General features: G+C 35.8%; 3 protein-coding genes across 5 annotated transcripts; 2 read left to right on the top strand and 1 right to left on the bottom strand.

Annotated features, from left to right (window-relative positions):
• Positions 1 to 644: 644 nt before the first annotated feature.
• LOC109183061 (probable mitochondrial import inner membrane translocase subunit TIM21) lies at positions 645 to 4465 on the top strand. Of its 3 annotated transcripts, none has more exons than XM_019333280.1 (8): positions 645 to 994; positions 1163 to 1222; positions 1306 to 1318; positions 1624 to 1787; positions 2797 to 2975; positions 3061 to 3109; positions 3510 to 3629; positions 3941 to 4465. In XM_019333280.1, exons 1-8 carry the CDS (start codon positions 812 to 814, stop codon positions 4097 to 4099), a joined length of 927 nt encoding a protein of 308 aa, XP_019188825.1. In that variant the 5' UTR covers positions 645 to 811; the 3' UTR covers positions 4100 to 4465. The 3 variants fall into 3 exon arrangements, with proteins under 3 accessions (XP_019188825.1, XP_019188820.1, XP_019188831.1); XM_019333275.1 differs by having other exon boundaries at positions 1306 to 1324; XM_019333286.1 differs by lacking the exon at positions 1306 to 1318 and having other exon boundaries at positions 1692 to 1787.
• A 276-nt stretch (positions 4466 to 4741) lies between these two features.
• Positions 4742 to 5929, bottom strand: LOC109183076. The gene is made up of 2 exons (XM_019333300.1): positions 5699 to 5929; positions 4742 to 5038 (listed from the first exon to the last, which is right to left on the bottom strand). The coding sequence occupies exons 1-2, from the start codon at positions 5912 to 5914 to the stop codon at positions 4964 to 4966; spliced, it is 291 nt and encodes a 96-aa protein (XP_019188845.1). The 5' UTR covers positions 5915 to 5929; the 3' UTR covers positions 4742 to 4963.
• Positions 5930 to 7654: 1725 nt separating this feature from the next.
• Positions 7655 to 14316, top strand: LOC109183049 (poly(rC)-binding protein 4-like). Its single transcript, XM_019333267.1, has 10 exons — positions 7655 to 8029; positions 10388 to 10489; positions 10879 to 11100; positions 12076 to 12134; positions 12232 to 12323; positions 12446 to 12558; positions 12733 to 12795; positions 13361 to 13500; positions 13602 to 13664; positions 13835 to 14316. The coding sequence occupies exons 1-10, from the start codon at positions 7703 to 7705 to the stop codon at positions 13944 to 13946; spliced, it is 1293 nt and encodes a 430-aa protein (XP_019188812.1). The 5' UTR covers positions 7655 to 7702; the 3' UTR covers positions 13947 to 14316.
• Positions 14317 to 15668: the final 1352 nt, after the last annotated feature.

The following is a 15668-nucleotide window of genomic DNA, read 5'->3' as shown; positions in this document are numbered from 1 at the left end:
GTGCATGAATAATGTACTTTTAATATGTTAAAATGTACTTTTTGTTATGGTCCACACAATAACTTTCGATTGCTCGGGGAGCTATGCTAAAATAGCACATACAAAGCTTGAGAATTGAGATGCTGACACAATGACGGCCAAATTTAATAAACTAAGAATAATATCGTAGCTACTAGAAATTGAACCTTGATGTATGGATTGAAGGTTAGGAACCCATACCACTTGATCGGGAATGAAGTTATCCAAGAGATGATGTCTCAAAGGGATGGAATGATGACTTATGTAATGCAGAGAGCCCTCATGATGGTTGACAAATGTATAGAGCCATACATGTGTTCCTCACTATCTGAATGTCAATGATCTCTACATGAATAAATAAAGTGTCATACGTTTTTGTATAGGATATCTTTAGTTATTTAAATGGTTGGTGATTAGGTAATGAAGGTCCCGGTTCAAACATTGTCAATTGACCTTTGTTAACCTTATGCTTCATATATTGAAAAAATAACATCATTTTGAACTAAAGTCCACTATATAATTTTCGTGCAATAACCATGTTGATGTTACGGGACACACGTGCATCGTCCCGGCGGCACGTGACCTTCAACCCAAAAACCCCTTGACCCTGGCGTGCGCCGAGGTTTTTATGACCCCAAAATTTATCCTTGGCTGTTCCTTGTTCTTCTGAGAAAAATTAGCTTAATAGCGTCTTCAAGGATTCGATCTTTTTTGCTCTTAATCAGCTCTTGTGATTTTGACTGGCTCGATCAAGATCAAAAATCTCAGCAAAGTGCACAGTGCGGGTGGGAAGATGCTGCAAAGTGTACGGAGAAGCAGGTTATCTATTAACAGATTCATATGTGCCTTAAAATCACACAATAACTCGAATGCTTTCTTCGAGAACGCGCCTACCAAGAGTGTTTCTGATGTGGGTATTTGTGGGTTTTCTTCTCTGGTATCGGAAAATGCTGCCGCGAATCCTTTTGTAAGGAGGGTATGTAAAATTCAGCGTTAATTTTCAGCCCATTGGCTCAGTTCCCCGCCCTGTAGAGATTTTTTGTTGTGTTTAGCTATTGGGATAATTGTGTCTCAGCTGCAAAACAATTACTGGGAATTCTTTATGTTGTTAAGAATCATGTTTTATAATGTGATTTACTTGCAGGAATTAGCAGAATCAGCTTATGCAAGCAAATCTTCTATCCTTGCTAATCCCATAGCTAGGGTAAGTTGTTTGCAAGGGCTTTTTCAGTGATTAATTAGCTTACTTTCTTGTTGCCTATTGATCATTCATTCAAATTTTTACAGGTTATGAACAAAGGTGATGGTTAGTAGCCAAAACTCATGTCTTCATGCTATGCAAATTGCAAACTCCATATAAGAATTTCATTTTTGGAATTATTGTTTACAAATTTTCTGTTGGGAATTTGCTACTTTAGATTGTTAAATTTGATGTGTTTCTTGTCTTTGAGCAACACCTTAAAAATAGAGTCTGCTTCCCTCTGATTTTGGTTTATTATTAAGTATGGATGCCTGCCTATATTTTCTGTTGTTAAGTTTTCACTTGTGGGTTGAAAAGTTTGGTGGCATTACTTTCAAATTCATGCCGAGTGTGATGTTCTGCAGGACTTCCTTTACTATTCAGAGACCGTCCAAATATGAAACACGTAACGACTTTTCAGGCACCATTTCAGGTTGCCAATATCAATGGTATAAAATTCAAGATGCCTTGCTTTGCTAGAACATTTGCATCAAAGGCTTCTGAATCAACTGGACAAAAGCGATCAGAGGTTTGCCTTTGTCTCTAGAACCATAGATGTAATGATTGCTCTCTACTTGAACTTTAGTAGAATACAAGACGCCTTAGTTTTGCATTTACTATGCCTTCCGAAGTTGAGAAATTTGATAATGTTTTATAGTAATAACCTTTGAGTTTTCACGTCTCCAATTTGTAATGATTCTCTTGAAAATGTTTGTGGTGAATTTTTAAAAGCTACTGCTGTTGCGTTCTTCTGGAATTTCTATAATAATCTCTCTCTTTTATTTTTTTTTTTAATTGTAAACAAAAAATACAACTTGAAAAACATAACTACTAAGATCGCATGTACTGACAAGCTACAGAGATATGATTTCATGTAGTTAGGATTTTTCCATTTTAAGTCTGATTTATTTAGGAAACTTATTAAGCCCCTGTTGTATAGGTTTCTACTCCATATATCACTAATAATCTTTACTGCCAAAGAATATCTAATATCCTGCTCTCGAGCATGCATCTCTATATTATTTGATTCTCCACGAAGAACCAATCTGCTGATGACATTAATGTCCCATCCTTGGTGCACATGTTCAGAATGCACAATTCCATTTGTTTTATGCGGAGCTTTCCATTATGAGCTCCAAATCTTATGTCTTCGAGAACTTGCAGTGGCAGATTTTTTGTTTGATTCTTTTATTCATTTACTTATTTATTTATTTTGGTCTTCTGCACTATCACATAGATAAGCCATTTTCCTCGAGACATCAAGAAAGTATAGGTAAACCATAAAAAGGAGACAGAGGGATCGGCATTTATTCAAATGTGGGAAGTAGCCAAATGTCCTTCCGTCTCCTTATAAGTTGAAAACCATTTATGTGGCATCTGTCAAAACCAATATAGAGGTTTTGTTGCCAATAGCTTTGTATGTGATATAGTTTCTTTGCTCATAAAGAAAGGTGATATTTCTAGATGTAGTGTTTAGATGCACTTTTTTTTTTTTTTTTTTTTAATATTTTTTTATAATCTTGTTCTTCCTTATACAGGGCCGAAAAGAGGTATCTACCGTTGATGATCCCTTTGATGCTCCCACATATAATATCCCGGAGAAGCCTGTGACATTTACAGAAGGGGCTTCCTACAGTGTTGTCATTCTTGCGGGGTTAGGAGTTGCTGCCGCTGCTGCATATGCTGTTTTTAAGGAACTTATATTTGAGCCAAAAGAGTAAGGATTTATTCCTGCACTCTATGTATAGAGGACTTTGTTCCTTTTCCATTACTGGGTTTAAGATAATTTTTATATTCTCTAGGTACAAAATTTTTGGGAAGGCTCTCGATAGGATTCAACATGACAGCCAGGTATGCTCTTTACCATGAATTTTACAGTTTTATGGCATATCCTTGGTTGATTGCATCTAGGTGTTTGGTCTTACTAGATTTTCAAGGTTGTGTTTCTCAAGTTTATAGATTACAAATGAACATTGCATAGGAACATTTATTTGCTTTTATAAATGCCATATCCTTGATTTGATAGCATCTGGGCATTTGTTCTTTACAATTATTTAAGTTTGTGTTTGTCGATTACAAGTGAAAATTGTTTATGGGAGTACAACATTTTCCTCACTACCCATTAAAATAAAAAATTTACATATCCAAAACAAATATAAGGGTTTGATATGCAGCTCAAAGTTGTAATTGGATTGGCTTAAGCTTGGTACAATGAGATTATTACTTGAAATTAAGAAGCCATTTGTAACAGGTTAGGGTGAGAATTGGATCCCCTATTACTGGGTATGGATCAGAAAGTAGGAACCGTGCAGCTCGCCAACGCATTCCAAACAGAATATGGACTGATGAGGATGGGGTTGAACACGTTGAGGTACTACATTCACGCTTTCTTCTGAGATTTTTTACTCCAGGACTATGTGGTCTAATGGTACCCGGGTTGGACTTCCATTTGGAAGGTTGTGAGTTCGAGCCTCAGTGGAGGCGTTATTGGCTCTTTGTAATAGAGCTAGCAGCATTCAAAAAACATGATGCCTTCCCCGTTTGTCACTCATAATTTGACAAGCTGGGAGAGGTGGACAATATTATGAGAGATCGGGCACTTAAAAACTTTTCATAATCACGATTTTATTGTTGTATTAATATGGAACTTCTTGACAGTTTAAATCTTGAAACTCAACACAGGTCAATTTCTATATTCGGGGACCACATGGAGCTGGCAAAGTTTTTGCAGAGATGTTCCAAGACAAAGAAGAGAAGCAGTGGAAGTTCACCTATTTGATCGTTCAGATCAACTCACCTTCCCCGGCACAACTGATGCTCGAGTCTTATGTCCCAGCCTGAATAAAAACCGCTAAATGTCTTGCTGCATTCTGTCTCTGACACCCTTCAATCACACAAATAGTTCTCCAATTTTTTACTTACCAAGATGTGATCAAGGACAAATTCTTGAATGGGGTGTGTTTTCTGATTTTGATGGGATGCAACAATTGGTATCAACCCCACAGTCTGCTGTTATTCATTTTTCATGCCAGCCATGGTGTTGAAATAGGCATGCTGTCACCTTACATCTTTGTTTTTTGATATTTTCAAAGCTCATGTAATGCATGGTGCATTGACAATGGGATAGGAGTTTATTCTTACATGTTTCTTGATATAAAATGCAATGCAACTTGAAGTTAAGCTATTGCATTTCAATGTTTGGTACAATATACTCTGCCAATAATGGTATCTTACCAATCATAATGAACAAATGACCTATATTTCAAGGGACAACCTCAACCAAGTTAGTTCGGTTGTTGGAAAACCAACAGGTTCCAAGTTGATTTTCATTGAGAGCAGCATATTGGCGCTATAGACAACTTAGGTTGATTTATCTCTTTATCTGGTGTACATCTCTTGGGGAGTGGCTATGGGTTTTCTTGGTCATCCAAATTACTTAAGTATTATGGGAAACAATTGCAAGCAAATATTGCCAACAATCAATGAAAAATATAAGGTGGGAAACCTTTATTAACACCATTACTTGTATTGTATAGTCATAAACATAAGTAACTATAAATCTATCATCAGCTAGACTTGCAATCAACCTTCTCTTCCAAGATACCATCTTCCTAATGAAATGCAGAGTACTCAGTTTATCCCTAATTATACAGAAATTGGTCCTCATAATGACCACAGAAATTATCAACTCAAATATCTAGTAATCTAGTTATCTTGTGCCCTTGGAGGTATCCCAATTCCAGTTCTTATGCTTGCACCCACTGTCTTCATATCTTCAACCTATGAAACACACCATCAATCAATAGTTCAATACACCACTAGAGTAGAAGAATGTCAGTTGATGCAGAAGATATGAACAAAAGCATGAAAAGATCAGACGTTGCATAGAGTGCCCCTGAATCATAACATCTACAAAAAATTGCAGCCCATCTAAAGCTATGGAACAAAGAAACATCTATACACATATCAAAACAAAGGGAAAAAATGGATTTCACAATGAAGCATACAAGGATTTCAAGAAGGATAACACAATGTTTATTTCCCTAGATTTTAGATAATAAATATAACATATTTCTTGTGGACTGAAGACAGTATTCATCTCACGTTGAGAATCAAGGTCAAATAGTTTAATTCCATTGTATGATATCAATCACAACAGCAAAATCAGTGATCTACAAGCTTAATCATCTCTGTTTGCTGTAAATTACAGGAATCCTACATTCCTACTATCAATTACAGTCTACCCAGTCCATGAATCTAATGGTGAGTGTGTTTATGTCAGTAAAGTCATCCTGTCTTGGCACAAAGATTATACAGAAGATTAATAATAGTATTCTACTTCTTTTATCACTTCAAAATTTCTTCTATCTTTGTCCATTCTCCATCTCTGATTGATATTTTTAACAAAAAAAACAAAGTTTGAGTGAGAGAGAGAGTTACAGAATGGATGCCAGAGGCGAGAAGCGATGCGACGGCGGCGGAAGCGGTGGCGCCGACGAAGAGTGAGGCAACGAAAAAAGCTTTGGCTGGCATGAGATTAGAACTGCCGGCATAGCCTTTTCTCAAAGCGGAGATTCCCCACCCTAGTTGGCCGGTACTCGCAGCCGCCCACCACCAGTACTCGGCGTTTCCCCCGTCTCCCTCCCCCTTTTCCATCTTCCCATCTTTGTGTTTCCGGTTAGGCCCTTTTGCAGTTCTTAACTCTTTATGGGCCGGGTCAATGTCCGATAACTAGTTGGACTCTTTCTTGTTTTGGGTAATGAGATAAACGCCGCTTTGTGATCCTAGCCAACAAATGACTATTAGGAGGTAAATTAGTCTAGGTTATCCATGGTTGACGGTCTTAAATCAAGAGGGTAAGGATTGAATTCGCAACCTTGTGATTACAAATTTATATTCTTTTTAATTCTAAATGGCCGGTGTTAGATGGAATGGGAGGAAAAGAGCAATCCATTGACTGTCCGAGGCGTGTGGTCGATCGTCTGAGCTAAGCAGCGATCGCCCAAGAAATGCAACAACAGAAGTGTATATTGTAAAATAAAACTACGTATTAGTTGTTCACTCTAGTCTCTAAAGTATGATTCGAGGCAAAAAAAAAAAAAGATATTTTACTATCCAACGTCTCGTTAGGGCATTCCCAATAAGGGGATTTTGTATAAATTTTGAGGGAAAAATGACAAGGTGGAGGAGAGAGGAGAGAGAGGGGAAGAGTTGTCCTGCAAAAAATGAGGATTTTGTAGGTGAGTGGGTCCCACCAAGGAGAAGGAGCGTGAGGCGCAACTGTCGCACCCACCTGCCTGAGAGCGTAATTTTTTTTTTTTTTCAATTTTTTTTTTCTCCCTTCCATTTTCTCTTTCATAATCAAACTTGCAAAATCTCTTCAAAATCTTCACATTATTGAGGATGCCCTTAGTCATTTCCTTAATATTCCTGTTCAATTTATATGGACTTGGGACGAAAAATCATCGATAACCGTGACACAAATTATATTGTTGAAACGTGTTCACCATGCGCATGGTGAACACAGGGGTAGATTCATAATTTATATGTTGTAGAAATTATGAATTTACAGTATAGAAATTATGAATCTACAATATCGATGTTATGAATCTACAATATAGAAATTATGAATCTATCCCGTGTTCACCATGCACATGGTGAACACGGTTCCACAACCTAACTATTGATAACCGTGACTAATGGGCTATCTCTATGATATGGGCTGGGCTCGTTATAATTTGGGCCATCGTCTTTCCTTTAGATTTCATCAGCCCATTATAAAGTAACGGCTTTCTCCCTCAAGAATGGCAAATTATATTATGCACCGCGCGTCTTTTTTTTAAATGAAAATTAACAGTGTTTGTTTTCGCCGTTTCGCACCCTTTTGCAAAATGTAACTCTGTTATTCAGTGTCATTTTGTATACACTGCAGTTTCAGTTGAACACAACTACAGTTTCATTTCGATATAACTATAGTTTCATTCGATATTTATAGACTCAAATATGTGAAAATGTTATTTAATTTTATTTTATATACACTATAATTTCATTAAAACACAACTACATGATCATTTTGATATAATTACAGCTTCATTGTACAATATACACTCAAATATGTGAAATGTTATTCAGTTTCAGTTTATATACACTGCAGTTTCATTTCACTATAACTACAGTATCATTTTGATATAACTGCAGTGTCGGTTTGGATATACTATAGTGTCAGTTAGTGTTTAATACACCAAACAAGCGGACTCCGTTAACTTAAAGAAACGACGTCGTTTTTGACCGTGGTGCACATGCACCGCGGTCTATAATATAACGACTCCTCAAGAATATGCTTTACGGCAAACCCGGCAAACCCGACCCGGTGGCAATACAGAGTATAAAGCAACAAAACGCCGGGTCGGCACTTTCCCCTCAAGCTCGCACCGCTCTCCACCAATGGCTCAGCAAGCTCAGCCAACCCAGACCAGCCTAAACCCTAACCCTCCGCCACCAGGAGCTCCATCGACGGAGGACGATCCGTACAAGTCCACAACCGCAAAGCGCCGCCGCGACGAGGATGCCTTTGAGGCGACGGATGAGGCGGGCACCTCGGCGGAGGTCGTGCCGCCGTTGAAAAAGCGCGTAAAGGTTTCCCAGGATATTGTGTACCGCATCATCGTCCCGTCGAAGCAGATCGGGAAGGTTATTGGTAAAGTGGGGCATCGAATCCAGAAGATTCGAGAGGAGACCAGGGCTACAATTAAGATAGCCGACGCCATATCTGTAAGTATGGAATTTTTGTTTTGTGTTAGTAATTGGTTTCTTGTTGCTATGGAAATCTTGGGAAGTGGAAGAAGCCTTGCTAAATAGTAGAAGAGAATTTTTGTGTAGAATTTGATCAATTTAGTTAAAAAGAGCTTAATTGGGTAAATTCAACTGCTGACATTGACAGTGAGAGTTAATTCATATGCGTTATATCACTTTTGTTTTTGAGAAACTGAGGCTGTTCTTATGATAAAAATATAGAATCCTGGTAACTAGATTGAAGCCATTTTCTAAAGACCTGAGCTGCTGCAATGGGTTCTTATGCTTTGCTAATTTACTTTTCTAGGTTCTAGCAGAGTCACTAGGAGCAAGTAAAATGAAATGGGATGTTGTTGTCTGTAACCTCTTGATTAGGGATCTTTTATGTAAATGGTTGTTTTTAATTGTTAAGAGAATCCACATTTCATGCCCTTTTGTTCAATTAGGTTTCTATACAACTTGTTGTCCAATTAATATGAAATTACTAAAAGGTGTTTTATGACTTTTATCTGCCTGCATTTTTGTGGATTAGTAGATGTGTTAGTGTGCTGTTAGGGTTTGCTGACCCATATACTCACCCATGTCTGTCCTTACCAAAAGTAATAGTAAAATGAAATACCTCATAATCGTATCTTCCATTGCATAGAGTATAATGGTCCAACAATATAAATAAGGTAGCATCGAAATGGGCAAGGGACATGATATACGAAAAAAACCAACTTTAAAAAATGTGACATGGAACGTATGGAAATGCAATGTTGTAAGAATCGCTACGCGCCCAACATTTAAAAAAAAGAATTCTTTAATATAAATATTATTTTCTTCCTTGTGAACTCAATCTTCAGTCTTCATTGAGAGGCAAGTGGTGAGATCGAGAACTCCTAGAGGCAAGCAAGACCAAGAACTACTAGAAGTGAGCGATGACACTGGAAAACTGAGTGTGAGATAAGAATTGAAAATTTTAAAAATCTCGGAAGATATTTTTCGCCAAAAATGGGTCATTTTTCCTTTGATCGGAATGAGTATTTTCTGTTGATAGCCAAACATTGGAAAATCCGAAAAGTGACTTTTGGAAGTCATTTTTTGGGTTTCCAAACAGACCCTTAATTCCTTACTAGTTCCATTATTAAAAGTAATATACTATAGAGGTATATAGTATAGACTATAAAAATATAAGGGTATACATGAGTTGGAGTAAGTAATAAGAACCCGAATTTCAATTTCTTTTAACCCCAAAAAATGTGTTCTTCAATTAGACCCTTAAACACATTTCTTTTTCATATTATGAAAACAGCCTCAAAACATTTTCTTGAAGTTTCCGGTTTGTTTCCAATGTGGAAACATGTTCAAAACACTTAAACTCTTCTACCTAAGAGGGCGTTTGGTAGCCAGGAAAGTGAACTTTCCTGGGATTTTAAAAGGTGGGAAAGTTATTCCCACAGTTGGTGCATTCTTTGACTAGAAAAGTTTGGGTCAATGGGAATCTAATTTCATGATATCAAAGAAAGTAAATCACTAAATCCCACTGAGGGGAGGTAGGATTCTTTTTCCCGGGCGACTAGGAATCTACCAAATTTATTCAAGTACGTATTTAAATTAAAAGTCTCTTATAAATATAAGAATTTTTTCTCTCCCACCATTACGAAGTATAACACTATTTATCAAAGAAAATTGTCTCTCTCAACACGGGTTACATACGTACTGTTTTGTATTTTGAATATTCTTGTTGTAGACTAGAATTTTTTGGCATATGGTTTATTAATTATGTTCTTTTTTATGTTTGTATATAGCAAGGATATATTAGAGATTTACAAAAAATTTCTAGGAAAGCTTAAACGAATCCAACATCTTAATTAATTTTATGGGTAATTTAATTATTATTTTCTAGGGTAACACCAAATATGTTAACTAATTTTCCTTGCAAAGTTATTCCCATCAAATGCATTCCTTGGAAATACTTTCCCAGGAAATTAATTGATGGGAAAGTAACAAACGCCCTCTAAGAGTTTTTGTGCATCATAGAATATAAGTCTCATATATGTAAGAATTTTATTTATGATATGTAATAAGGAAATAAATTTGAAATGAGATTTGTTACTAAAAACACTTGTATTCATTTCGGAACTAAAGAAATGCTTAAATATTTTCAGAAACAATGGAAATAGTTCCAAAATAAATTATATCATATACATATACCAGTTTAGGGAGAGAACTTGTACCTGGATTTATACTGCTTAATTATCCTTAGTGAGAAAACTTTCCTCTATTTTCTTCCGATTCCAAACTTACTGTTGTTTCTTGAACTTATCATGTTCTTTCTGATTTTTGTTTCTGAAGAGACATGAAGAGAGGGTTATCATCATCAGTTCGAAAGACAATGATGGCACATTTTGTGATGCTGAGAGTGCCCTTCATCAAATTGTGACATTAATTCTAAAGGTATCATGGTCTGGGTGCAGAAGAATTATCACTATTTTTCTCAAGCCCAAAGTGCCTGCTTGCATGAGATATTGTTCCCTGCTAAAATTCTTTTGTTTATTTCCTCTATCTATCTTTATGCATGTATGTATGTGTGTGTGTGTGTGTGTGTGTGTGTATTATGTATGTATATACGAAGAATGTATATGTAGATAGTGGAAAATGAAAACTCTGATATCTTATATTTATCTTGTATCAAGTTCATTTTTTTTGTATGTTATATTCCTTTTCTCTCAAGTATGGCCCGCTGAAGTGGTTCTGGTGTTTTTTCAACATTGATGTCGTACTTTTTTAGCGGGAAAAGTTGCTGGTGCTATAATTATATCTGATATATTCCTTACTTCCTTTAGGATGATGAGAGCAACATTGAAGCAATGAAAGCTGGTGCTGGGCATGTGCCAGCAAATTCAGTAAGGTTTTTGATTGCTGGTTCTCAAGCAGGTGGTTTGATTGGGGTGTCTGGCCAAAATATTGAGAATTTGAGGATTTCTTCCGGGGCTACTGTTACGGTTCTCGCTCAACACCAGTTGCCACTTTGTGCATCTGCCCATGAGTCTGATCGTGTGGTGCAAGTAAGAAAAATCTTGTTCTAGGTGTCAAATGATCCAAAGAAACAGACGACTTTACCTTCCTTGCTGAATTAAAATTTTCTTTGTATTGTTTTCCCAATCAGTTAACTATACATGAGAAAAAAAATAAGATATTATCTGCTAAAATTATGTTGTGTACAAACAGTTAGGTTGGAAAGTCTGTTAACAATTCTTAAATGAGAGTTTCATCATGCATCAATAGAAATATGACTGTGTATGGATGTATGGGCTGAATGATTTGTTATGTACATTAAAGCACAACTTTTTTGTTAGACTATTACTGATACAACTGTTAGTCTTGAATTCTGCAGCACATGATCTCCATCATCTTGTAAAAACATTTTAATCAGTAAAATTTGTATTTGGGAAGGCATCTAGTTCTTTTGCACTATTTTTTTTTTTTTTTTTTCGTGCTTTTAGATTTCATGTGTTTCTCCTTGCTTTTTGTTAAGCTACTATATTCAGTACTGTGGTCAGCATGCAGCGTGAAATGGAATTCTGTTTGTACCAAAAGTACTATGTTGGTAATTCATTGCAGAACTACCGAGGATGAAATTGATTTTCATTTTACATTCATTATCATAGTTTGGTTGCCTTAATGTCTGAAGGGAGAATGGTCAAGAAAATGTTCCTGATAATTTTCAATGATTTTAAATTGCGGACTTTATTGGGTTCTTCCATTTATCAAACTTCACTTAATATGAGATGTCCTTTTTTTTTTTTTTTTTTTTTTTGTTTTGTTTTGTTTTGTTTTTATTAGTTTTTTTGGGAGGTGGGGGGTTTTGGGTTTAAAATAAACATAAAGGGTGCAGTTTGTGGCGTAACATACATGCTTGGGATTCTGGTGCATTATTGAGGTCAAATGATTTGTGCTAGCTGATCAATTAAGTAACTTGTATCACTAGAATGAACTGGAGTGGTGATATTGACTTATCATTTTGGGTTGTCTAATTGCAGGTTTCTGGAGATATTCCTGCAGTCCTGAGAGCAGTAGTGGAGATTGGTTGTCAACTGAGGTTTTACAAAATATTTTGATTACATTGGAGAGCTTAAATTTACTAGTTATTTTAAATGTTTTGTTTCCTAATTCTGCATCAATTTTTTATTGCACAGGGATAACCCTCCTAGACAAGTAATCACTATAAGCCCAACATATAATCTTGGCTTTAATCGCCCTCTTCATCAATATGTTGATCCAAATTCAGGTTATTAATTCCTTCTTCTTTTCTTCTCCTTCTGAACTTTCAAACTGCTGCCTTGTGCTGCTGTATGAAATCTTGATATATTTCTCATAACGACATCATCTTTAGGACAACCACTCTTGCAGCTGAATATGTAAATGCGACTATGTTGATTCCGGAGGCATTGGCTGGTGGCCTGATAGGGAGGTGTGGCTCCAACATTTCCAGGATCAGAACTGAATCTGGAGCAACAATTAAGGTGTGTAGGTATCTTCCTTAGATTACTACTCTGTACATAGTTATTGCTCTTACAGTGCTTCTTGGGATTAAATTTGTGGTAGGTGATCATTCCTCACCTTTCTCAATCTTCTGGGTATCAACTTTAGCCATTGTTGTTTGAATTTATTTAGTTAGCATGCCTTGTCTTATACAGGTTTATGGTGGGAAAGGTGAACAAAAGCAAAGACAAATCCATCTTGGCGGTAGTGCACAACAGGTCAAACTAATGGATTCAATCATATCCTTTTTTCATGATTTTGATTCTTTGATGTCTTATTAACACAATTGCTTCACTGACATATATAGCATTTGACTTTCTGAGAGATTTTTTTGAGACTATATTTGCTTCCCAGACTAGGAAACATTTTTAGAAATGTAATTGATTGCTTGTTTGGCCCAGCATGTGTTTTCAAAAAGGAGGCATTTTGTCCAATCATTATTGTGTGGACCATGGTCCACACAAGTTGTATGGACCATATTTTGTATACTATAAAATAATGTACATTCAGTACAAAAATAATGTACATTCAATATAAAAATAATGTACATTATATTCAGGGGATGTACATTATTTGTATACTGAGTGTACATTATATTATATAATGTACATTCAGTACAAAAATAATGTACATTTAGTATATTAAGAATGTACTTTTTGTAATGGTCCATACAAAATTGTGTGCACCATGGTCCATACAATAATTTGCCAGCAAACACATAGAAAATTGCAATGTTTTAGAAGATCATATCATAATTCTGTAAGCATCTTTCTTCTTCCACAGGTTGCCCTGGCAAAGCAAAGGATTGATGAATATGTATATTCCCAGCTGATGCTGCAAACTGGTGGCCAGCAGCTTCAAGAAACAGTGCAGCTACAGCAATCATTACAGTTGCAACAGACAATGCAGCTACAACAGCCAATGTAACTTTGCATACTTATGTATTTGTGCTGGTCATACATTGTCTGACAAATGTATAGTAGCTGTTTTTGACTTTGACTAATAAGTTTAGTACATATTTCAGACCCGATGCATCTGCTTCTCTGTTGCAAGGATATACTCAAGGGCACGGGCTTTATGTTAACAGGTAAGTGCAATATTGCTCTCAGGTTGTGATAGGCACTCACGAATTCCCAAACATTACTCTTTTGTCAATAGCATTTGAACGTCTTACGAGTCTGCTTTCACTTTTGGTTACGTTATTTTACTTGTGGTGGTCCGTGGTCTAATGAATTAACGGGAAAATCTCGTGTGTAGTAATCAAGGAGGTGCTATGATGGCATCCTACCCACAAGTCTACTCATCAACCGCAGCCAATCAAGCTCCCGCCTATTATGGTCAGTCATATTATCCCGCCCCTCCAATTTAGGCATGGCCATGAGTGTTGCTCTTTAACACCTTCCGCTTTAATCACATGATGGATGTACAAATAGTGAGTTATGCGGTGCTGAAATTACTCTTCCTATGAACTGTGATGTAGCTTTTGTATTTTAACGATTGATTTTGATTTTACTTGGTAAAACGTCGTAGGACATAGCCTCTATTGCCTTGCCTCCTTGTTGAAATGTTGAGAATTAAGTTATTTTCTAGGTTTTCAAATCTCTTAAACAGTTTGGTCATATCATCCAAGTGAAGTGTATGGTAGGCCTGCGAGTACTTTATTTAGATAAGATAGCCATGTTTGTATCAGTGCTTGGATTATTATAATTTTAGTGGGAAAATTTTCATATTGATGTAAATGACCAAACTGGGGCTGAGAAATCTCTGAAATTTCTCCCAAATTGTTGAATCAGCTTGCTGCTATAATATACCTAATAAGTTTCAATCAAAGTTATATCCCTAATTTATGTTTATGTTTTTAATGCTAATTATTTTGTACATTGTGCTTTTAGAGTTGTACTATATATATTTTTAGACAAAAAAAAAAATACCCCTTCCGTATATATTTTCTTATTTAATGATAATAATATTTGTAGACATTATATATTAGATAAATATAATAAATAAATTTGATTTCATATAGATTTTAGTTAGTATGGATTTTTAGTTATTTTTAAAATTATTAATATTGGACATATGTTTTTGCGCATCGCGCATAGAAAAGACTTGTAATAATATATAAACACTCTATAATGCTTATTTCTTTTTCAGGCATGGAATAATATTTTTGAAAATGAAATTTTGAAATAATAATAATGGTGATGATGTTGAAATTATATGTTATACATTTAAAATTAATTATTATTTTGTTTAGTACTTTTCTTTTCATTGATTACATATCATTAATAAAGTACACAACATTACTATTCATCCTCTAATATGAAAAGGGGGTAGCAGTGTCATTAATTTGTCCGTCCAAATAAAGTACGCAATGCGATGGATTGCACGCGGGACATAATAAAAAACACTCCCCTGGAACATCACCCCTTGCATGCATGTATTTCCTGGGCTTCAGGTTGTGTTGTACGAACACCAATCTATGTTGACTAAGAATCAAGTTATAATAATAATAATAATAATAATAATAATAATAGATGACTGACCCACCAGCTTGATTGACGTGAGTGACTGTGTACCAATCTGGTCAGCATTTTATCTCTTAATTGTGTTGACCCAGTGCGAACGAGAATTAGTCTGAGTATAGTATGTGCTTAAAAGTGACTCCTATAGTCTGCTCAAGACACATCGTGGTCTGACCAAAATAATAGATGATTAACCCATGGAGGAATGGATTATAATCATATGGTAACTTATTCATGTAAGTAGAAAGATGATGCGGAGAAGAAAGAGTGACAAAATGCGAAGCATACAAGTGCTTAAACAATGTCCAAGAAGAAGAAGAAGAATGTATGGTAATTGTGTCATGAGTTGCACATTGTGCCTTAGTAATTGTGTCATGGTGGACAACTGTTTGTCACTTTTGACAAAATTGATTTTTTTTTTCTCCTTTAGGTTTTATTTTGCCGATGTGGAAGAAGAAAACTCTTTTAGTATGGTAGATGCTCTAGGGTACGTGATTGTATTTAAGCTTAATGCAAGTGAGATGGAGGTTTAATTTGAGTGATACAATTAACACACATTCCACTAGGGC

The sequence above is a fragment of the Ipomoea nil genome, unplaced genomic scaffold, assembly GCF_001879475.1.
Source record: "Ipomoea nil cultivar Tokyo-kokei standard unplaced genomic scaffold, Asagao_1.1 scaffold0188, whole genome shotgun sequence".
Lineage (NCBI taxonomy): Eukaryota > Viridiplantae > Streptophyta > Magnoliopsida > Solanales > Convolvulaceae > Ipomoea > Ipomoea nil.
This window is presented reverse-complemented; position numbering and strand designations above follow the sequence as displayed.

Coding starts and splice junctions, on each gene's coding strand:
- LOC109183061 (XM_019333275.1), top strand. CDS start 812: ATGCTGCAAAGTGTACGGAGAAGCAGGTTATCTATTAACAGATTCATA. Junction 995..1,162: donor CGAATCCTTTTGTAAGGAGG/GTATGTAAAATT, acceptor ATTTACTTGCAG/GAATTAGCAGAATCAGCTTA. Junction 2,976..3,060: donor CTTATATTTGAGCCAAAAGA/GTAAGGATTTAT, acceptor TATATTCTCTAG/GTACAAAATTTTTGGGAAGG.
- LOC109183049 (XM_019333267.1), top strand. CDS start 7,703: ATGGCTCAGCAAGCTCAGCCAACCCAGACCAGCCTAAACCCTAACCCT. Junction 10,490..10,878: donor TTGTGACATTAATTCTAAAG/GTATCATGGTCT, acceptor TACTTCCTTTAG/GATGATGAGAGCAACATTGA. Junction 12,324..12,445: donor ATATGTTGATCCAAATTCAG/GTTATTAATTCC, acceptor CCACTCTTGCAG/CTGAATATGTAAATGCGACT.
- LOC109183076 (XM_019333300.1), bottom strand. CDS start 5,914: ATGGAAAAGGGGGAGGGAGACGGGGGAAACGCCGAGTACTGGTGGTGG. Junction 5,039..5,698: donor TCGCCTCTGGCATCCATTCT/GTAACTCTCTCT, acceptor TGTGTTTCATAG/GTTGAAGATATGAAGACAGT.